At 42.5% G+C, this 23850-nt stretch overlaps 1 protein-coding gene and 1 pseudogene across 2 annotated transcripts; both read right to left on the reverse strand.

Moving 5' to 3' along the window:
• Positions 1 to 86: 86 nt before the first annotated feature.
• Positions 87 to 16224, reverse strand: LOC311137313 (ran-binding protein 3-like; annotated as a pseudogene). Its single transcript, XR_014615461.1, has 16 exons — positions 16161 to 16224; positions 5723 to 5778; positions 5514 to 5550; positions 4657 to 4743; positions 4490 to 4567; positions 4251 to 4316; positions 3935 to 4030; positions 3656 to 3753; positions 3023 to 3108; positions 2829 to 2904; positions 2594 to 2690; positions 2328 to 2452; positions 1998 to 2118; positions 1622 to 1764; positions 1098 to 1284; positions 87 to 636 (listed from the first exon to the last, which is right to left on the reverse strand). The product of XR_014615461.1 is annotated as a ran-binding protein 3-like (transcript).
• A 134-nt stretch (positions 16225 to 16358) lies between these two features.
• Positions 16359 to 23227, reverse strand: LOC311137330 (cystinosin-like). Its single transcript, XM_084171770.1, has 11 exons — positions 23164 to 23227; positions 22862 to 22948; positions 21305 to 21383; positions 19518 to 19605; positions 19179 to 19282; positions 18918 to 19055; positions 18532 to 18631; positions 18221 to 18340; positions 17808 to 17978; positions 17542 to 17659; positions 16359 to 16952 (listed from the first exon to the last, which is right to left on the reverse strand). Exons 2-11 carry the CDS (start codon positions 22920 to 22922, stop codon positions 16810 to 16812), a joined length of 1122 nt encoding a protein of 373 aa, XP_084027896.1. The 5' UTR covers positions 22923 to 22948; positions 23164 to 23227; the 3' UTR covers positions 16359 to 16809.
• Between the last annotated feature and the right edge of the window lie 623 nt (positions 23228 to 23850).

A 23850-nucleotide genomic window follows, 5' to 3' on the forward strand; every position in this document is an offset into this window, starting at 1 on the left:
TGGTCAAAAATCAATTATAATGTGGACTACAGACTAAAAGACAACTTGAAGCAAGAGTCCAGACACTATTCAATGACAAAACTCAGTGAAATAAAAAAAGACTTTATAAACAAATATTTGCTAGGCAACTCAATCTTTACCTCTCTGAACAAAATACAAGCCCCACTGAAGTGCCTGAGGTCTGTTCTCTTGCAAGGTGGATAAAGAGGTCCCACTTTTAACAGCAAACTATTTAGAATATACTTACATCGGCGAGAGAAGAAAACTGCTTTCTCATTCCCTTCACTCATCAATATGATGAGTGTCCAATTCACAACATCCCCCCCCCAACCCCACAAAAATCCTATTCTAGAAAAAAAAAAAAAAAGAAGTCAAAAACTAAACAAAAAAGTCCATCCATCCCAGATATACTGTGAATGCAGAGTGTGAACTGCAGAGTTAACTTAGTAACACCTGCATAGGATCCTTCCTGGCGCTCCACTGTGACCTTGGACCACTGGGGAGATGCTGGCCTGAGGTGTCCATGGAGGTGCCTGTAAGGGGTCCTTACTGCAGTGCGTGGGCGGTTGGAGGGGGGCAGGTGCTATGAGGACCCACTCCCACTGCCAGTCCCGCAGGCCTGGGACTCTGGACCCTCTGGGGAGAGGAGAGACAGGCCTGGTGAGTGATAGGCTAGGGGCAGTCCAATCAAATAGTGTTTTAAATTACATTCTTGGGCTTTTTGAATGGGCCAGATATTTTTGCTTGCATGAAATAAGGGAAAATCCAAGACACTTCACAACATCCAAGGAAAAAGATCACTTCCTTGAATCCCCCCAGATCACTTCCTTGGACCATCAGTGAGGGTGTCCAAGATCACTTACTTGGACTTTCAAATACATTTGTTGGACCATTAGGGGGCATGTCCAGATAACTTTCTTGGACCTCCAGACAACTTTTCCCAGATCACTTCCAGATAACAGTTTTGGACCATTACTTTGTGTCCAGGATATCATTAGATCACTTTTTTGAACAATCACAGTAAGAGGTCTTCAGATCAGTTTGTGGCGATTGGAAAAGTTAGGGTAACAGCTAGGCTAAAAGGTTATCTAGTTTACCTGTGTTGTTGGCAGTGGGTGTGAGCGGTTCGTCCTCATCACTATCCTCCTCGTTAGACTGGGGATGAGGGATGTGGCTGTCTGGGATGGGGACCCGGGGCTCTGGCTCTTGGTCTGAGCGGCTCCGCAGGGCCAGGATACGATGGTGCAGTGCTGCGTACAGCTGCCCTGTGTCCTTAGAGCTTGCCTGGAACAGACACATAACTCAGCACTAAACTGGATGTTCTGGCAGTGTTAGATATACTCAACATCTATTACCACAGTCAGTGTCATTACTATGTAATAACCAGAGCCATGTATTTAGAGAGTTGGGCCAATGTGGTTTCCGCATTATGATGCATTTACATGACACTTCAACATTCTATGGCAGCCATGTAAGCTCCCCATTAACTTACATGGGGAATATTTAAACAATTCTATGTAACTGAAAGCCTAGAATAAGAACAATATTAAACATTCTAAAAGTTGGCCTAACACTCTTAAATATATGGCTCTGGTAATAACTAATGATGTCTTTCTCGTACCGATATGAGGAAGACCTTGACCCCCTGGTCCTCAGTGTCCATGGCTGTGATGCGGACGCTCTTCTCGCTGGCCTTGTCCGTCTGCATTTGAGGCCACAGTTTGGTGTTGAGGATCAGACGCAAACTGCCCTGGGTCCTCATCACTACAGCACAGAAAATAATACAAACTCAGGTCAGAAACAATGTATAGAATAACCAATACCTTCAAACGGGAGTTGCGTTTTGACAGATGTACATAAACAACTCCATAGTATCATACGATACAATCCAGGGTAATGTGGCATGACAGTAACGTGTATTGAGATTTGTAAATGCACTAAATGGTTGATATGATTTGATTCATGACTAATGATTAATTCATGATTAATGACTGTACCCAGCCTGGACTGTAACGATCCCTCCTCTGTGGAAGCCATATCATTGAGCCTTAGTAGTCCTCTACCTCTCTCCACCCAAGACTGGGACGCTTTGTCAAACACAAATAACTTGCACTGGACCTAAGGAGACAAAAAACATGCCACTGTCAGAGAATGACCATGTACCATTTCAGCCTATTTCCAACTGTCTGAGGAGACATATAAACGCAAAACTATCAATCAGCAATTGCTAAATTTCATGGTAAAGTAAATGGAATGTTACTACAAACATTCTCTGACATTGAAATCGACCAACTAAACACCAAACACGTAGGAGACCTCTTGCATACCTGAAGAACGTTACTCTCAGACTCCTCTCCAGTTCTGACCTCTACTTTCTCTAACAAACACCTCTTGGCTGTAGCTTTGGTGTAGGCTGCCGCCGACTCCTCCAAAGACTCTGTCACATTGTTGTCTGCAAAGAAGAGAACCAAAACCGCATTCAAACACCATCAAATAGTAGGGGCCTGAAAAAAATCAGTGTTGACTTCATTGCATTGCCATTACATACGCCTCTTAACATTCATTTCATATCCAGCATTCTTTATTTACCCACCTTTCTCAGGGCTGCTGTCCTGTGACGAGGTCTCACAGGGTGCAGCGGCGGGGGGATCTCTACTGCCCTCTGCTGCTTGCTCACATTTCTGCGGACTCTGCAAAACAAGAATGTAATTCAACATGCTTTAACACAACATTGTGGATGCCATCTTTAGTTGGAAGAGGGACAAACGGTAGAAAAAACACGGTGATAAAAGATGACTAGATTAGTCTCACAATAGAACAAGTCTTACTAGGACACGATCCGACATGTTCTGTCCAAACACAAACTTATCCCCATCATCAGCCTTGTTCTCAGCCTTCTGTAAGCTGGGTGGGAAATACAGGAGAAAGGATGTTAGTCAGATATGGGAGATGATGAACGAGTAGCCTAATAAAACACATTACTGATCATATCCATTGGAGCCAGAATCCATAAACAGCTAACCTGGGAGTGCTTCTGTATTGTAGGAAATAATTGGTTTCCCCTGATTCTGCTGACAGAGAGCCTTTCTGTTCACTGCTTTGCTCAACCTAGACCAATGGAGAAAAGGGTAAGGATCAGACAAATAACAACAAAGGAACAGATCAAAAGAACGTAACAAAGCATGCAAGGACACAAGAGGCTGCTATATTGTGATTTACCCACACACCCAATGGGGTGTTGTCAGGTATGAGGCAAAGCCCAGAGCACTTGATAACATCTTTGAAACGTATTCCATATGACATGCACTTTAGTTAACTATTCAAGGTCACCTTGGCTCTGTCTTTGACATTCTGGCCAAATACAAACGATCCACAGGAAGATCTGTTTTCCCTCCTCCTTTCCTACTCTCATCCCTTCGCTTTTCTTCTCCTTGAAAGAAGATTAAAGCAGCGAGAGACATTCATGGAAATTCCATGATGAATGTTCAAGCATAAACCCTGCCTTTGTGTCTGTCCTGTTGTGTTTTTTGTTGTTGTTATGAACTCGCTTGATAACTATATAGTTTATTACAGGCCACTGTATTCACAGCCATTTAAATAATTCAAGTGAACTAGACGTAGCTACCGTGTTGCGCCCTTTCACCTCTCCGCCTACCTGTGACGTGGTCGACCCATCACAGTTCTCTGTGTTGTTCTGGGTGACTGTCAGACCCTCTGATGACCTGTTCACTCCATTCGTACCACTGTTCAACCCTATCAGGACCACAAGAAGAGACTGGTTGGATTCCTTTCACTTTCAGATGTTTTGTCCAAGCACATTGAGATGAAAGAAAGCTGGAGGAGAATGGCCATCGCAGAACAGAACAAAGTCTTAAAGCTGTTTGTTTGAGAGGATCTGAAGACTAAGGTTAATCCATCCTGAAAGTGTGCTTACCGGTCTGGGTCAGTGATTTGGTGGCCGGAGGGGCCTGCAGTACCGCTGGTCGTAGCACACTGCGCTGCAGCTCCTTGGGTTTCTGGCTCGGGACGCCTGCAACACATTTTACTTGGCCTAAATATAAGGCTCTGGACAGATCAACGCCAGACAAAGAAGGGCCATCTTTTTGCCATCTTCTTGTGATGTTTTGTACATTGTGTTTTTGCCTGTTACGGAGCCTGTATACTAGACCCCCAAAACACATTTCCTTTGTCCCTTAATGGACAATAAAGCCTTAGGAACTAACATGACATTGACTTGAGAGAGCACCCACCTGCACTAGGAGCCTGTCCATGGATCAGGGTGGGAGGCTTCAGGCGAAACCCAACCGTCTTCTCCTCTGTTGAGAAAGAGAGCGAGGGAACGTGAGATAGCTGGAAGCTAAGCCAGAACTTTGTTTATGGAGAAAAAGCAGAACATTCTTGTCATTATTCTTCAAGGGTAGTTTTCCTTATCATGCAAATATCAAATAGATTGAAAAGGAGATCTTAAGATAACTATTCATGAACTCACCAGGTTCTGAATCTGAATGATTATTTCCTGTCGGGGACTGACAGAAACTGGATGGCATGAACACATTGTTCTTAGAAACTGCAAGAGACAAGGAGAAATAACATGAGTATACACCCTTTCTCCACACACTAAGGAAAGTATTTTAATGAAACAAAACATACAACTACCTGAATGTGCAGGTGGGAACTGTGTTAGTGACGATGTTCTTTCCCTCTTGGCCGGGGGACAGTAACTACTCTCATCTTTATCAGAGTCTGGAGGAGACAGAATGAACAAAGACTAGCAAAGTAACTATACTGAACAAAAATATAAAACGCAACATTTTAAAGTGTTGTCCCCTTGTTTCATGCGCTGAAATAAAAGATCCCAGAAATGTTCCATACGTACACAAATATTTATCTCAAATATTGTGCACAAATTTGTTTACATTTTTTACATTGACATTTTAATCAACAGCCTGATCAACTCTATGCGAAGGAAATATGTTGCGCTGCATGAGGGAAATGGTGGTCACACTAGATACTGACTGGTTTTCTGATCCACGCCCCTACTTTTTTTTTTTAAGGTATCTGTGACCAACAGATGCATATCTGTATTACCAGTCATGTGAAATCCATAGATTAGGGCCTATTGAATTAATTTCAAATGACTGATTTCATTATATGAACTGTAACTCAGTAAAATGAGCTGCTACCCTGTTAGAAACCACAACGGGGCAGTGTAGGCATAAGAAACAAACTGTCAGTGGTATGGGTTAAGTAGGGTTTAGTCCCCTGTAGCTCAGTTGGTAGAGCATGGCGCTTGCAACGCCAGGGTTGTGGGTTCGTCTCCCACGGGGGCCAGTATGAAAATGTATGCACTCACTAACTGTAAGTCGCTCTGGATAAGAGCGTCTGCTAAATGACTAAAATGTAAAATGTTTGAAATTGTTGCGTTTATATTTTTGTTCAGTGCAAAATATAAAGACAGACATTTTCAATTTTCCAAAGCACTAGAACCTGCTTGTTACCCTCCTCATCCTTACCTTCTCCATCCTCCGCACTGGACCCTTCTACTGATCTCTGTTAAGGATTTGACAGAGAAAGATGGAGAGATAGAGGAAGAAAGAAACAGATAGTCGGACACAGGAAACCGAGGAAATTATCCAGTCAGTATGAAGCCAAGTCCGCTTCATATCATGCCATCACACTTTTTACATTTTCAGAAGAGGTGTGAAAAGAGTGTGTATCTCACCTTCTGAGCTTTATCTTTCTGGAACACAAACACTGGTGGGGCTATGGCAGGCTTCTCTGCAAGAGAAATCAGATGTGTCACTGTTGGAGATATCATTTCGCACATCTTTGGGCAAAAGCTTTATGATGGATGTCTCTTCACTTTGAGCCTTATCTGCATTTCTAGACTACAAATATTACAAGATGAATTCTACGGAGCTGACAAACACCCGCAGGCTAGGCCAAAGTGAAACCAATGAAACCGTGACAAGTTTTGTACAACTGTGCACTTACTTCGCTTTCCCCACACAATACACCTCAGGGCTCAGGCATCCCAGTCAGTGTAAGTGGACTCCCCTGTCACTGTCAGTGCCCACAAAGTTTTGATAGAACCCCAGCCAGGACCTAGTAAATCTTCTCCCTAAGCTATAATTACAACTCGAGTCATAAGACTTAATTGAATAGGAGGCTCTACTGGCCAGACGTCAATTCAACGTCTATTCCACGTCGGTTCTACATCATTTCGTTGAAATGACGTGGAAACAATGTTGATTCAACCAGTGTGTGCCCAGTGGGAAGGCTCTGGGCACTCACCCTGGCCCAGCTGGAATAGTCTGCTACCTGCCACAACTAAGGAGGGAGAGGTGCTGGTCTTGGTGGAGTAGGATGTGTGGAGGATCGCCAGGCCCAGCAGATGGATTTGAAGGATGGTATCAACCCCTGACCTCCCTGCTGCTATAATTTACCCTTGCCTATTTTTAGGCTAAGCCATGTAGATGGGCTCCTATTGCCAGGATGTGTGTGCATGACTTACTTTCTATAATTTCACCGCCCATGTGTGTGCTTCACATTTCTAGGGATCCGAGCCAACATGATGCAACTACACTGGGCTTGACCTAATAAATCATTAATGTGTATAAAGGAGGAAAGCACCCATTTTAAGGCAATAAAATGACAGAAACAAAGCTATGTTGAACTACGGTGAAGGTGAGATGGTCATGATAGGTGTACATTCTGAACATAAAGGGCAGCAAAGCCTGTCTTAGAAGGCTGGGAAGGCAGATGTGCCTAGCTACTCACACTGAACAGTAAAAGCAGATATTAAGCAGATATAAAAGCTAGCTTTCAATTTGTAGGCCTAGTAAATCAAATCAAATTTTATTTGTCATATGCGCCAAATACAACAGGTGTAAACTTTACTGTGAAATACTTACTTACGAGCACTTTCCTCAACAATGCAGAGTTCAAAAGTAAGAAAATTAGCAACACAATTAAATAGAAATAACGAGGCTATACAAGCAGTACCGCGACCGAGTCAATGTGCAGGGATAGGAGGTAGTTGAGGTAATATGTACATGTAGTTAGGGGTAAAAGTGACTAGGCAATTAGGATAGATGATAAACAGAGTAGCAGCTACGTGTGTGAAGAATGTGAAAGTGTGTCTATGTGTGAGGCGTCAATATGCATGTTTGTGTGTGTGTGTGTTTTAGCTTGCCGGTTTATGTGGTCAGTCGTCCCCAGCTGAGGCACAAGGCTTTGTGATGGCTTGGTATTGCTCATGTGCCCTCCAGGTGTGAAACATGCATAAACGCTTGCCAGAGATGGTGGATGCACACTGCAAGGCCTTTGACGAGAACTTCTGCATCATTACAGCGTTTTACTGAGGTTTCCAACCACACCACTGCTATTATCTGTGATATGGCAATAAAACATTCCCCTTTTTATAAAAACCAAAAGGACACTAAATGGATTTGCTTTGTCACAAAATAAACTTTATGGCATTTTTACTTCATCAAATTAATGAAGTGGATAAAACAGACTGCACTTCCTTGATTTAATAAAAATGTGTCACAATGCTGAGTTAAACTCAATACATCATACACACTCTAGTCTATACTTAGCCTGTTTAAAATGTACTCTATAGCCTTTCTGACTAGGCTAGTTACTTCAGATTAATGTCTGTTGTTAAGATACAGTAAAGGCTACAACGTACTGTGCGCTGAACGAAAATATGAATGCAACGTAAAGTGGTGGTCCCATGTTTCATGAGCTGAAATAAATGATCCCAGAAATGTTCCATATGCACAAAAAGCTTATTTCTCTCAAATGTTGTGCACAAATTTGTTTACATCCCTGTTAGTGAGCATTTCTCCTTTGCCAAGATAATCCATCCGCCTGACAGGTGTGGCATATAAAGAAGCTGATTAAACAGCATGATCATTACACAGCTGCTGGGGACAATAAAAGGCCACTCTAAAATGTGCAGTTGTCACACAACACAATGCCACAGATGTCTCAAGGTTTGAAGGAGCGTGCAATTGGCATGCCCACCAGAACTGTTGCCAGAGAAATGAATGTTCATTTCTCTACCATAAGCCGCCTCCAACGTCGTTTTAGAGAATTTGGCAGTACATCCAACCGGCCTCACAACCGTAGACCACGTGTATGGCGTTGTGTGGGCGAGCGGTTTGCTGATGTCAACGTTGTGAACAGAGTGCCCCATGGTGGCGGTGGGGATATGGTATGGACAGGCATAAGCTACGGACAACAAACGCAATTGCATTTTATCAATGGCAATTTGAATGCACAGAAATACCGTGACGAGATTCTGAGGACCATTGTGAGGCCCATTTTTTTTTAAGGTATCTGTGACCAACAGATGCATATTTGTATTCCCAGACATGTGAAATCCATAGATTATGGCCTAATGATTTTTTCAATTGAATGAATTCCTCATATGAACTGTAACACAGTAAAATAAATGAAACTGTTGCGTTTATATTTTTTTTCAGTATAACTTTATCTACTTCATGTAGCCTATAGCCTCAACTCTTTACCATGAGAGAATAACTTACATAGAAATCAGTGAGGTGACACTTGCTCACATCACCAGAACTCAGGTGCTGGACAAGATAAAAGGCCTGCACAATATCGCACCCAAACTACCTTTAACGAGGCAAAATTATTTGGAAAAAAACGTACAAAGATCCACCTCGGACCAAAACATTGTCTCATTAAAGTAAATGCAATTGAGTGCAACCTGGTTTTGTTTCTGGGTCCCCTACCCACTCAGCATAGAGCCCCTCACCCATCTCCACTCACCCTTGTCCTCGTCCATGCTGTCAATTCTGATCCCTACCTCTGGCTCTAACCATCACAAGCTGAACATCTCACATTCTTCCTGCTAAGAACAGAAGGAAAAATCCGATGAGTTTCAGTAAGGGGAACAAGTTGTCGAGACCAAAACAACTGATTATTCTTCTCATTTGATTGAAATGAGAAACTGACAGAAATGAATGACGTGTGTGATAGGCTTCGTCCAATGACTGTCGCAGATTCAAATAGCAAGCACGTCTCCTATGACCTCGTGCATCTGACGAAATGAGAAAGGAATCCAGGCCACAGAAGAGAAGTGAGAGGGGTTCACAAAATGGAATGGGAGTTCCAGTGTCTTTCAATGGAGCAGCTGTCAACTCCAGAGAAACACAGTGACATTCTGGAGCAAAGAGTGGCGACAGGCATTAATCTCATTAGTCTTCTAGCTATTCACATAGTGCCTACCGTCTAAGCCTCTTATGTTTAGGATAGCCACACAACCTTCAATTTCACATCTTAAATCTCACACATTTGAATGAGCATTTTAATGAATGAGCATGCACTGAAGAAAAGTGTTACAAGTCATTGTTATTTTTGATGGTGAAATCAGAAAAAAATCGAGAGTAGAGAGCCAGTTGAAAGTTTAGACTTCCGGTGGCTGTGCTCTTATGCCTCGATCAAATCGAAATAGATTTGTATTGGTCACATGCGCCGAATACAACGGGTGTAGACTTTACAGTGCAATGCTTACTTACGGGCCCTTTCTAAACAATGCAGAGTTAAAAAATAAGACAAATATTTGCTAAAGAAAAAAGTATGTGTGCGGGTAGAGTCTAGTGAGTGTGCATAGAGCCAGCGCAAGGGAGTCAGTGCAAAACAATGAAGAAATAAGTAATCAAGCCGACAGTGTCATTGCATCAATGCCGCGTAATAAATTCTGCAGTGTCTAGCTAATCCATGTAATCCAAAATTATTACTGAATGTGTGTGCAACAAAATTCAACAATCACCTTTTGCTACTATTTCTGTCAAGTCTACACACGCAACGTATGCACCACACAGAGCGCACTGCAGCTGCCTCTGCAACACAATGCTGCACTTCTGGTATACCAAAACGCAATGACGCTGTAGGTCTGATCGAGGTGTCATTGTGTCAATTGTTGCCTAATAAATTCTGCAGTCAAACGTTTTTCATTATGTAAACCAACATTTTAGTGGATGTGTGTGCAACAAAAGTTCAACATTCAACTTTTGCTACTATTTCTGTCAAGTCTACACATACGGTTTGATGCATATGCTTTTGCAAAGCAATGCTGCAAGGCAAACGCAGCGTTCCACTGGAAATGAATGTACCTCTGGTGTACCAAAACGCAATGACACTGTCTGATCGAGGCATTATGTGCAGCACATTTCAGTGATAGATACTGTTCAATACTGGCAATGCTCAACAAGATATCTATTTGCATTGGCATCATTGTTCAGCCTGGTCTCATAGACTAGACGTAACACAGTAAAAGTAAATCCGGGACACTCAAATTAGTATGATATGTTACGTTTGGTATGGTTACATTAGACAGATGGTTACTTAAGGCAAGAACGAAAGTAGGGTGGTTGGTCGGAGCGGGCATATAACGTAAACTCTAGCAACCCAAAGGTTGTGAGTTCGAATCTCATCACGGACAACTTTAGCAACATTAACTACTTTTTAGGTACTTTGCAACTACTTAGCATGTTAGCTAACCCTTCCCCTAACTCTTTTAGCTAACCTAACTCTGAAACTTAACCTTAACCCCTAACCCAGCTAACGTTAGCCAACTAGCTAACGTTAGCCACCTAGTACGAACAAATATGAAAATGTATGCACTCACTACTGTAAATTGGATAAGAACGTCTGCTAAATGCCTAAAATGTACAAATGTAAATGTAATTCGTAACATTTCATACATTTTGCAAATTCAGAACATATTGTACGTTACAACATTTTTAACATATAATATGATTTGTAATTCGTAACATATCATATGAAATGGGTGCTGGACATCCACAAATTAATACATACCATGCAAAACGTAACATATCATACTAAATGCATTGTCTCGGATTTACATACAGAATACTGTACCAAGTTAGCTAGCTAAATAAACTAAGTTAGAGTATATTCCTAGAAAACATTGAACCGCTGTAGTTTACAACAATTATAATTTCTAAAGTGGAAGTTGGGAGAGTTATATTTGAGTGTTTCAGTGAAACGTAAGTGAGGGAGGCCCCACTGTCTCGCTTTCCCAGATGTTTCGTTAATTTCATTCCGATCTCCTTTGCATTATTGTACCCTTTTCTGTAGCCTGTCAACTATGTGTTTTTTTTATTTATTTCACCTTTATTTAACCAGGTAAGCCAGTTGAGAACAGGTTCTCATTTACAACTGCGACCTGGCCAAGATAAAGCAAAGTAGTGCAATAAAAACAACACAGAGTTACATATGGGGTAAAAAAACATAAAGTCAGAAATACAACAGAAAATATATATACAGTGTGTGCAAATGTAGCAAGTTATGGAGGTAAGGCAATAAATAGGCTATAGTGCAGAATAATTACAATAGTATTAACACTGGAATGCTAGATGTGCAAGAGATGATGTGCAAATAGAGATACTGGGGTGCAAAAGAGCAAAATAAATAACAATATAGGGATGAGGTAGTTGGGTGGGCTAATTTCAGATGGGCTGTGTACAGGTGCAGTGATCGGTAAGGTGCTCTGACAACTGATGCTTAAAGTTATTGAGGGAGATAAGAGTCTCCAGCTTCAGAGATTTTTGCAATTTGTTCCAGTCATTGGCAGCAGAGAACTGGAAGGAATGGCGGCCAAAGGAGGTGTTGGCTTTGGGAATGACCAGTGAGATATACCTGCTGGAGCGCAGACTACGGGTGGGTGCTGCTATGGTGACCAATGAGCTAAGATAAGGCGGGGATTTGCCTAGCAGTGATTTATAGATGGCCTGGAGCCAGTGGGTTTGACGACGAACATGTAGTGAGGACCAGCCAACAAGAGCGTACAGGTCACAGTGGTGGGTAGTGTATGGGGCTTTGGAGACAAAACGGATGGCACTGTGATAGACTACATCCAATTTGCTGAGTAGAGTGTTGGAGGCTATTTTGTAAATGACATCGCCGAAGTCAAGGATCGGTAGGATAGTCAGTTTTACGAGGGCATGTTTGGCAGCATGAGTGAAGGAGGCTTTGTTGCGAAATAGGAAGCCGATTCTAGATTTAACTTTGGATTGGAGATTCTTTATGTGAGTCTGGAAGTTGAGTTTACAGTCTAACCAGACACCTAGATATTTGTAGTTGTCCACATACTCTAGGTCAGACCCGTCGAGAGTGGTGATTCTAGTCGGGTGGGCGGGTGCTAGCAGCGTTCGATTGAAAAGCATGCATTTAGTTTTACTAGTGTTTAAGAGCAGTTGAAGGCTACTGAAGGATTGTTGTATGGCATTGAAGCTCGTTTGGAGGTTTGTTAACACAGTGTCCAATGAAGGGCCAGATGTATACAAAATGGTGTCGTCTGCGTAGAGGTGGATCTGAGAGTCACCAGCAGCAAGAGCGACATCATTGATATACACGGAGAAAAGTGTCGGCCCAAGAATTGAACCCTGTGGCACCCCCATAGAGACTGCCATAGGTCCAGACAACAGGCCCTCCGATTTGACACACTGAACTCTATCTGAGAAGTAGTTGGTGAACCAGGCGAGGCAGTCATTTGAGAAACCAAGGCTATTTAGTCTGCCAATAAGAATGCGGTGGTTGACAGAGTCGAAAGCCTTGGCCAGGTCGATGAAGACGGCTGCACAGTACTGTCTATTATCAATCGTGGTTATAATATCGTTTAGGACCTTGAGCGTGGCTGAAGTGCACCCGTGACCAGCTCGGAAACCGGATTGCATAGCGGAGAAGGTACGGTGGTATTCGAAATGGTCGATGATCTGTTTGTTAACTTGGCTTTCGAATACTTTCGAAAGGCAGGGCAGGATGGATATAGGTCTGTAGCAGTTTGGATCTAGAGTGTCACCCCCTTTGAAGAGGGGGATGACCGCGGCAGCTTTCCAATCTCTGGGGATCTCAGACGTTATGAAAGAGAGGTTGAACAGACTAGTAATAGGGGTTGCGACAATTTCGGCAGCTAGTTTTAGAAAGAAAGGGTCCAGATTGTCTAGCCCAGCTGATTTGTAGGGGTCCAGATTTTGCAGCGCTTTCAAAACATCAGCTGTCTGAATTTGTGTGAAGGAGAAGCGGGGGGGGGCATGGGCAAGTTGCAGCAGAGGGTGCAGAGTTGGTGGCCGGGTTAGTGGTAGCCAGATGGAAAGCCTGGCCAGCTGTAGCAAAATGCTTGTTGAAATTCTCGATTATTGTAGATTTATCGGTGGTGATAGTGTTTCCTAGCCTCAGTGCAGTGGGCAGCTGGGAGGAAGTGCTCTTATTCTCCATGGACTTTACAGTGTCCCAAAACTTTTTGGAGTTAGTGCTACAGGATGCAAATTTCTGTTTGAAAAAGTTAGCCTTTGCTTTCCTGACTGCTTGTGTGTCTGTCTATCCCTGTTCTCTCCTCTCTGCACAGGCCATACAAACACTTCACACCGCGTGGCTGCTGCCACTCTAATCTGGTGGTCCCTGCGCGCACGACCCAAGTGGAGTTCCAGGTCTCCGGCAGCCTCTGGAACTGCTGTTCTGCGGCCAACAAGGCAGAGTTCATCTCAGCCTATGCTACCCTCCAGTCCCTCGACTTCTTGGCGCTGACGGAAACATGGATTACCACAGAAAACACTGCTACTCCTACTGCTCTTTCCTCGTCTGATCATGTGTTCTCGCATACCCCGAGAGCATCTGGTCAGCGCGGCGGTGGCACAGGAATCCTCATCTCTCCCAAGTGGACATTCTCTCTTTTCCCCCTGACCAATCTGTCTATCTCCTCATTTGAATTCCATGCGGTCACAGTCACTATCCCATTCAAGCTTAACATCCTTATCATTTATCGCCCTCCAGGTTCCCTTGGAGAGTTCATCAATGAGCTTGACGCCTTGATTTGTTCATTTCCTGAGGATGACTCACCCCTCACAGTTCTGGGTGACTTTAACCTCCCTACGTCTGCCTTTGACTCATTTCTTTCCACTCCTTTCCTCTTTTGACCTCACCCTCTCACCGTCCCCCACTCACAAGGCAGGCAATACGCTTGACCTCATCTTTACTAGATGCTGTTCTTCTACTAATTTCACTGCAACTCCCCTCCAAGTGTCCGACCACTACTTTGTATCCTTTTCTCTCGCGCTCTCCTCCAACACTACTCACTCTGCCCCTACTCAGATGGTAATGTGCCGTCGCAACCTTCGCTCTCTCTCTCCCGCTACTCTCTCCTCTTCCATCCTATCATCTCTTCCCTCTGCTAAATCCTTCTCCCTCCGATCTCCTGATTCTGCCTCCTCAACCCTCCTTTCCTCCCTTTCTGCATATTTTGATTCTCTATGTCCTCATATCCTCACATGGTCTCTCCTATCATTGCTACGCAGACGACACACAATTCATTTTCTCCTTTCCCCCTTCTGATAACCAGGTGGCGAATCACATCTCTGCATGTCTGGCAGACATATCAGCGTGGATGTCGGATCACCACCTCAAGCTGAACCTTGGCAAGACGGAGCTGCTCTTCCTCCCGGGGAAGGACTGCCCGCTCCATGATCTCGCCATCACGGTTGACAACTCCACTGTGTCCTCCTCCCAGAGTGCAAATAACCTTGGCATAACCCTGGACAACACCCTGTCGTTCTCCGCTAACATCAAAGCGGTGACCCGATCCTGCAGGTTCATGCTCTACAACATTCGCAGAGTACAACCCTACCTTACACAGAAAGCGGCACAGGTCCTAATCCAGGCACTTGTCATCTCCCGTCTGGATTACTGCAACTCGCTGTTGGCTGGGTTCCCTGCCTGTGCCATTAAACCCCTAGAACTTATCCAGAACGCTGTAGCCCGTCTGGTGTTCAACCTTCCCAAGTTCTCTCATGTCACCCCGCTCCTCTGCACACTCCACTGGCTTCCAGTTGAAGCTCGCATCTACTACAAAACCATGGTGTTTGCCTACGGAGCTGTGAGGGGAACGGCACCTCCTTACCTTCAGGCTCTGATCAGACCCTACACCCAAACGAGGGCACTACGTTCATCCACCTCTGGCCTGCTAGCCCCCCTACCTCTACGGAAGCACAGTTCCCGCTCAGCCCAGTCAAAGCTATTCGCTGCTCTGGCACCCCAATGGTGGAACAAGCTCCCCCACGACGCCAGGACAGCTGAGTCACTGACCACCTTCCGGAGACACTTGAAACCCTACCTCTTTAAGGAATACCTGGAATAGTAAAAAAAGTAATCCTAGGGTGGTTGTTCCACTGGGTATCATAAGTTGAATGCACCAATTTGTAAATCGCTCTGGATAAGAGCATCTGCTAAATGACGTAAATGTAAATACTCTGAGACCAGGTTGCATTGTTAGCTACATGAAATGGATTGACTTGATCCTGTATATCAAAGTCATTCAAATCCATCCATCTAGCTAGCTAAGCACGTTGGTAATCCTATTACGTCACTAGGCTAGTACAGTAAATTGCGCTCTGAATTTGGAACATGTAGTATGTCGGGCCTACCTCAATGGGTCAGACACCTGTGACTTGTAACCTCGGGCAATGAGCAAGGACAAGAATGACCTAGTTCTGAACTTCTGTCTGTAAGCAGCACAGCTGTGCAAAACACTAGCTATGGTCGGACATAGCCATTGTTGTCTGCGTTTTGCCGATAACTAGCTAGCTAGTTTCTAGTAGTTTCTGACCATAGTAGATCTAGCTACATGGTGATGGTGGGAAGTTGAAAAAGGCTAACTTATTCGAGAAGATAAATTCCACCCGGTGTTTCCCACGTGACCCAGATGTGATGTCTATTGTTCGTTCTTGAGTATGTAATGTTTGCTTTACTTGTCTAGCTAACTAGCTACAAAAAATGCAGCTATATCGGTAGGTAGCTCGTGTTAACTAGTTCTGTAAAGATGTGATATTTTCACGTCCTACAAGTTAACTGCCCCTCCCCCGGTTGTGCCACAAGGTCCGGACCGCCACCCCCCACTCCACCTCCCTGTAAAATATAACCAGCAAAGGCCGGGGGATCTAACGTATGCTAATGTTTAGTCAAACCGCTGCCTCCGCATCGAGCTGCAAACACAACGGCGCATTCCCTGCATATCTGCTGACAGTCCCGTCGCTGTCTGGACAACATTCACTCGCCATTGTGGTTCATTCATTAGATTTGTTTATCTTCCCCACTGAGCGGTTCCTTACCTTCGTTTGCCAGGTCCGCCATTTTACTTCCTCACTGACACCCACAATACTCCGCGGTAGACATGCGCGTTATGGCTGGACAAATAATTGTTACTACCTCTAGGGGGAGTCATGTCTACACATTTGTGCAACAAAACAGAAATAGTTCCCCCCGCCATCATAAAATCAATGTAAGCATAATGAAACATCACACAAAACTTAATTCGTGGAAAACTTTTACTAATTTGACAATAAAGCATGATGTTCTATTTCCATTTCCAAATAGAAATTACCTTTCAAATATAGAAAAGTCAAAATAACAAAAATAAACAATTGTATAAAATTAACGATTGCTTTGACAGATGTAAAAGTTATAGGCCTATACAGTCATTTTTCAAAAAGATTACATAGTTCCTCCCTTAATGGAATCAAACCATAACTATGAATTTCTTCACAAATTATGGAACAAAAATAAATCCCTATTATCCTAAACAATCATTTTGCAAAAAGTGCTTTTTAAGCAAAGGCCCTGTGTTTAAATAGCTTCCCTAAATAGCTTCCCATTCAATGGCTGGGAACACAGCATAGAATAAATACCTTATATTAGTCCTATAGAAACTAATTTGGCCCCAGTTTCACTGGCAGAGGTAGAGAGTGAGAGGTTATTAGCCTATTTCTGGTCACCCATTGGATCGTAATGCGGTTTATGCCTGTATAGACAGTAGTGCTGAATGATGAACACCACATCGAAGAATATGGATAACAAACCAAGTCCAGCCTTTGTGGGATCGCCAAAGACGAGCTTCCATTCATCTAGGAAACAATAGAAACACTCCATGAAACCCTGACATAAACCATCAAATAATTAAGCATGTGATGTAGTAAGGCAGAATATGTGACTGATGAAACTAATCTGAAAAACAACATTGAAATGTATCACTATTTCAATGTACTATTATAACATGTATAACACCATTATTTAAACAATTTAATTTTCCCTTTCTTTCTTTATGGTTTTGTTGTTGTTATTCTTTATGTTGATTACTTTTTTTCTTATGATTTGTCTGCTCTTCTCCCAGCCACAGGGAAAGAGATGGGTGAATGGTGGATGGGCATGAAAAGGAAATTCTTCTATATAATTGTGCCACTGTCTCTTGTGTTAATGTGCAGGAATAATTGTAAAAACGTAATAAAATATATATTTTGAAAAGAAAACCCCATGAAAATAGAAGCTATATAAATAAACAATGAATGACTGCAATTGAGATTGTAAATGCCTGCAACTGAAGACACATTTTCAACTGTTGGGACTGTCCTTTGACTGTCGTTTTCACTTTGACTAATTATGTTTTACTGAGGTGTATGCACATTAGTGCTCCAAGGTAGGCGTGAGCAGCCTTACTGTTGTTATATGACTGAAGGATCATCTGAATAAGACTGAAGCTGCCTCCTGTGAAGTCCAGCAACACATTGCCAATGCTCCACCCGTCCGTGCTTTGTCTTTGGTAGTTCATGTAGGCCTGAGTACACACAGACAGTGTATTGATGAAAGACAATGTAGTGGTGATCATGAAAATCAATAGCATCAACAATATCTATTGTAACAAATTATAATTGTCTATAAGCTAAAACCATTCAATATGCAGTCAAATATTGTGAAATCCATACCTGTGGGATGTATTTGACGAGGGTGACACCTAACTTGATGTAGGAGAAATAATAGAGATATTCCAGCCAGGTGATCTTATTGGCCACAGCAACAAAGAGGGTGACCAGGGCGAATGTCCATCCAACCACCAGAAGGCCAATAGCAATCTTGGACACCTTCTGCCCTCCTCTCTTTAACACAGGAACACAGTCATTACTTTCAACAAGCGTTTAACTGTCAATGTTCATTTGAGGCCTTGACAACAATGCTTTCCTTTCCAAAAATGTGTGATCAAAGGATCAGACATAAAGTATCTATTTTTGCCAACAATCAAAACATAAGCTGATCATTATTTTGCCAACCAACATCTGTCTCTGGTCTATAACCAAGGGGGACATGTAGGAAGTCATTTTACTAGTCTTCTGTTACTCACCTCATAGATTGCACACTGACAGATATACACAAGAGTCAGCACAACTGCATGGAGACTAAAAAACACATCGTTGGCATCCACTGGGTTCACACCGTTTGGATTTTTCTTCACAAACTCTTCCTGAAAAATAAATAACAGAACTATGGAGTAAAAACCAAGTCAATAGGACCATAGAATACCTAAATATTTGAACAAATCCCTATTGGTGTCAATCCATGACTGACACAGATGTCCGAGTTGTGCGTGCAGATCTCAAATTAGGATTTGTCTCAATTTGTTACACTATTAGTGAGGGCATGCAGAACTCTTACCTTCATGTACGGAACCCAGAAGAGGCCTACATTGAAGACACTGTAGGCAATGAAGCCTGTCAAGTTGAGTGCCAGGAAATCAAAGTTCAACCCCACCACACTGTCAAATAGACACAGTCAGAAATCAAATCCATATGTTAATAATAATAATAATAATAATAATAATAATAATATGCCATTTAGCAGACGCTTTTATCCAAAGCGACTTACAGTCATGCGTGCATACATTTTCGTGTATGTGTGGTCCCGGGGATCGAACCCACTACCTTGGCGTTACAAGCGCCGTGCTCTACCAGCTGAGCTACAGAGGACCACATGTTCTTTAACTCATTTAAGGCAGAGATTATTTATTTATTTATTTTTAATGACAGTTTCAGAGGCACTACCTTTTTCTTCTCCAGTTCTCATATACTTGAGGGTAGAATGAGATAGACCATGCAAGGAAGTAAATCCAACCAATGAATTGGTTAATGATATCGATGATATTGCTTCTAATGACCAAGAAACGGATTCTGGTCTTAAAGCTGGAAAACATAAACAAGAGACTTTTAGTACATTGTGTTGGTTTAAAATCTGTCTGAAATGTGACGTGGGAAATTCTGATAGAGTTGAAATTCACTAAGAGACATAAACTGAGAACAGCTCACCTTGCAATGTCAGTGTTGATGCTGTATAAATAGGCTGTCACCTGACCCACATGTTCTGCATGAACCTCAAATGTGCTTGATGTGGCATCTGCAGGCAATTCTACCTGGAAATCAGAAATACAGCACATATAAATAAAACAGTTAGTGTAAACAATTGTTACAATTGGACATAATATGCATTCATCCCTACAACAGAGCCACTAGTATTGATGTTTTACACACTGTGGCTACTGTAGATCATTGAAATATGATAGATTCAGATATCAGATTGCATTAATAATCAATTACATGGTGCTTCGGTCATGCTTTCAGTGAGTTTGAGTGGTATAAAAACCATACCTGCTGAGGCAGTTGAAGTATTGAGGTCACATTTGCAGAGGAGTCAGTGAAGTTAAAAAAAATGAGTGCGGACACATTCAGAGGAGAGCTGCAAAAATAAATAAATGCCAAACACTGCATCACATTATCACACATCACAACAAATAGACATACATAGAATACTGCCACAAACTGGCAATAGATGCACAGATACAGTGGGGGAAAAAAGTATTTAGTCAGCCACCAATTGTGCAAGTTCTCCCACTTAAAAATATGAGAGAGGCCTGTAATTTTCATCATAGGTACACGTCAACTATGACAGACAAATTGAGAAGAAAACAAATCCTGAAAATCACATTGTAGGATTTTTTATGAATTTATTTGCAAATTATGGTGGAAAATAAGTATTTGGTCACCTAAAAACAAGCACGATTTCTGGCTCTCACAGACCTGTAACAACTTCTTTAAGAGGCTCCTCTGTCCTCCACTCGTTACCTGTATTAATGGCACCTGTTTGAACTTGTTATCAGTATAAAAGACACCTGTCCACAACCTCAAACAGTCACACTCCAAACTCCACTATGGCCAAGACCAAAGAGCTGTCAAAGGACACCAGAAACAAAATTGTAGACCTGCACCAGGCTGGGAAGACTGAATCTGCAATAGGTAAGCAGCTTGGTTTGAAGAAATCAACTGTGGGAGCAATTATTAGGAAATGGAAGACATACAAGACCACTGATAATCTCCCTTGATCTGGGGCTCCACGCAAGATCTCACCCCGTGGGGTCAAAATGATCACAAGAAAGGTGAGCAAAAATCCCAGAACCACACGGGGTGACCTAGTGAATGACCTGCAGAGAGCTGGGACCAAAGTAACAAAGCCTACCATCAGTAACACACCACGCCGCCAGGGACTCAAATCCTGCAGTGCCAGACGTGTCCCCCTGCTTAAGCCAGTACATGTCCAGGCCCGTCTGAAGTTTGCTAGAGTGCATTTGGATGATCCAGAAGAGGATTGGGAGAATGTCATATGGTCAGATGAAACCAAAATAGAACTTTTTGGTAAAAACTCAACTCGTCGTGTTTGGAGGACAAAGAATGTTGAGTTGCATCCAAAGAACACCATACCTACTGTGAAGCATGGGGGTGGAAACATCATGCTTTGGGGCAGTTTTTCTGCAAAGGGACCAGGACGACTGATCCGTGTAAAGGAAAGAATGAATGGGGCCATGTATCGTGAGATTTTGAGTGAAAACCTCCTTCCATCAGCAAGGGCATTGAAGATGAAACGTGGCTGGGTCTTTCAGCATGACAATGATCCCAAACACACCACCCGGGCAACGAGGGAGTGGCTTCGTAAGAAGCATTTCAAGGTCCTGGAGTGGCCTAGCCAGTCTCCAGATCTCAACCCCATAGAAAATCTTTGGCGGGAGTTGAAAGTCCGTGTTGCCCAGCGACAGCCCCAAAACATCACTGCTCTAGAGGAGATCTGCATGGAGGAATGGGCCAAAATACCAGCAACAGTGTGTGAAAACCTTGTGAAGACTTACAGAAAACGTTTGACCTGTGTCATTGCCAACAAAGGGTATATAAAAGTGTTGAGAAACTTTTGTTATTGACCAAATACTTATTTTCCACCATAATTTGCAAATAAATTCATAAAAAATCCTACAATGTGATTTTCTGGATTTTATTTTCTCATTTTGTCTGTCATAGTTACAGGCCTCTCTCATCTTTTTAAGTGGGAGAACTTGCACAATTGGTGGCTGACTAAATACTTTTTTCCCTCACTGTATAAGAAAAGTTACCTAGGTGTTATGGTGATATTGGCTGAACCATTGACCTCCAGATTTACAGTGGCTGGCGCAGACAGGGATACACTCCCATCTGTTGAAGGAATATGATATTGCAGTATTCAGATAGGGCTGTTTAGCTAAATGAACCATTCCTGAAACAGTACCTGGGCTTGAGGAGACAATGAATATGACGAGATCTCATCTGACGCCCAGGATCCTTCAAGGTTCTTTCAAGACAACTGGGATTTTTGAGAAAAAAACAAGGTCAAATCATGATGTCAGTGATCTTCAGGTCAGAGCTCTAGAAAGAGGCCAGAGTTCCCGACTTGGAATTCCGAGTTGAATGACTGTTCAAAACTATTTTTCAGAGTTCAAAACTTAGTTTTTTTCAGAGTTGCAGTCAGAATTGCAGTTGGAAGTTGGAGAGTTACGAGTTCCCAGTTGTTATGAACGCTGCAAAAGTCCCATTAACAAGCTCTGCAAACGTCAAAATGGTACTCACCAAAATGTAGTTTCGCAGAACAACTATAGTCATTACTGCGATTACACATGGTATGTACTTCCAAAAAAGGTATAAATAAAAATAGTTTTTGACCAAGTGTGCATGCGCTAAATCCACCTTCAGCACCTCCAATAAATTCACTCATTATTGCCATTCACAGCTCGGCTTACTGATCCAGCAGCACAGTATCCCGAAAGATCATTGATTTTATTTAGACCTTTCCTGATTGACTAGTCACTTTTACACGTACCTACATGTACATATTACCTCGTACCCCTGCATATTGACTCGGTACTGGTACTCCTTTTATAGCCTTGTTATTTTGTTAGGGTTTCCTTTTTCTTAACCCTTTTGTTTTTAATTTGCTAATCTTTCCATACTTTTGAACTCTGCATTGTTGGAAAAGGGCTCGTAGGTAAGCATTTCACGGTAAAGTCTATATCTGTTGTAGGCTATTCAGCGATTTTGAGAAATACAATTTGATTATAACGTTTGCAGAGCTGGTTAATGGGATTTTGAATTGTAGGACCCTGGGCGTCAGAGGAGATTTCGTCATATTTATCTCTCTTTATGGCCAGATACTGGTTCAGATGGTGCTTTCAAGAAAACTGGGAACTCTGAAAAATATGTGGTCAAATCATTACGTCACTGACCTTCAGGTCAAAGCTCTAGAAAGAAGGTCCGACTGGGAAAAATCGATTTGAACGGTCATCAAATTCGGGCCTCTTTATAGAGCTCCGACTTTCCGACCTAAAGATCACTGACGTCATGATTTGACCTCGTATTTTTCCGGAACTAGGAAACTCGGAAATATCCAACTTGTTAACTGCTTGTAGTTATACACGTGCAGCGTTCAACAAGTAGGCCATTTCCGAGATTCCTATTTCCGACTAGCTTGCGCACGCGGCATGAGTTCACGAGTTGGAATCCCGAGTTGGATGACCCATTAAAACGAATTTTCCCAGTCAGGGCTCGTTATTTTCCGAGTTCCCAGTTGTTTTGAACGCGGCAAGATTTTTACCAACTCTTAAAATCAGAGCTTCTTGGTTGAACAAGTGCAAACTCACCACATGTAATGACTGTACAGAGTGTTATGACCAAGACTGAAAGAAAGTTCTTATCTGCCATCTTCAGGGCATGGGCCTTGCTGAACTCTAAAAGTGCAAAAGAGGAACAGATGAGGAGTACTGCTGACCAAACAATCTGCATTAGCTAGGTAACATATGCTGCCATAAAAAGCCAGAATTACAACAGCAATGTGCCATATTCATTTACGGCAAATCAGCTAAATCATTTACGGTAAATCAAATGTTACTTAACAATAGTTAGTTGAACTAACTAATCGTGAAATCAACAGACTATACACTACCGCAGTTGAGTGATGCTTTGTTTTCCTCTGCTTCCGTGATCTGGCACTAGATCATATGACTTGGGTCCGTCTGACTTGTATGACGCGCTGTCTTGGGCACGTTCAAGACTTTCAATGTTGTGGGATGTTTACTACAGCGCGGCTAAAAAGACACTTGATATCAAAGAGGACTATTTAATTAACAACATTTACATTTTAGGGTTAAGTGCCGTGCTCAAGGGCACATCAACAGATTTTTGCCGCGTTCACGTTATGTCAGGAACTTTGAAATGTCCGACTTGCTCACTCATTGTAGAAAGATGATACCCGAGTTTCCCACTTGGGAAGTATTTACATTTACATTTACATTTTAGTCATTTAGCAGACGCTCTTATCCAGAGCGACTTACAGGAGCAATTAGGGTTAAGTGCCTTGCTCAAGGGCACATTTACGTCATTTAGCAGACGCTCTTATCCAGAGCGACTCACAAATTGGTGCATTCACCCTATAGCCAGTGGGATACAGTGGATTTACATTTTTAGTCACTTAGCAGACGCTCTTATCTAGAGTGCATACATTTTTCAAGACAACTGGGAACTCGAGGGAAAAAATAATGTCAAATCATGACTTCAGTGATTTTCAGGTTGGAAAGTCTGAGTTTACGACGTGGAATTCCAAGTTGGTTGACCGATCAAAAGGATTTTCCCA

This window comes from Coregonus lavaretus (assembly GCF_964263955.1).
Source record: "Coregonus lavaretus genome assembly, chromosome: 11".
Taxonomy (NCBI): domain Eukaryota; kingdom Metazoa; phylum Chordata; class Actinopteri; order Salmoniformes; family Salmonidae; genus Coregonus; species Coregonus lavaretus.

Excerpts from the sequence above, each read along its gene's own strand:
- LOC311137330 (XM_084171770.1), bottom strand. The coding sequence starts at position 22,922 with ATGGCAGATAAGAACTTTCTTTCAGTCTTGGTCATAACACTCTGTACA. Across the intron at positions 19,283-19,517 it reads TACTTCAACTGCCTCAGCAG|GTAGAATTGCCTGCAGATGC; the intron begins GTATGGTTTTTA and ends TCTGATTTCCAG. Across the intron at positions 18,341-18,531 it reads TCTGGGTTCCGTACATGAAG|GAAGAGTTTGTGAAGAAAAA; the intron begins GTAAGAGTTCTG and ends TTTATTTTTCAG.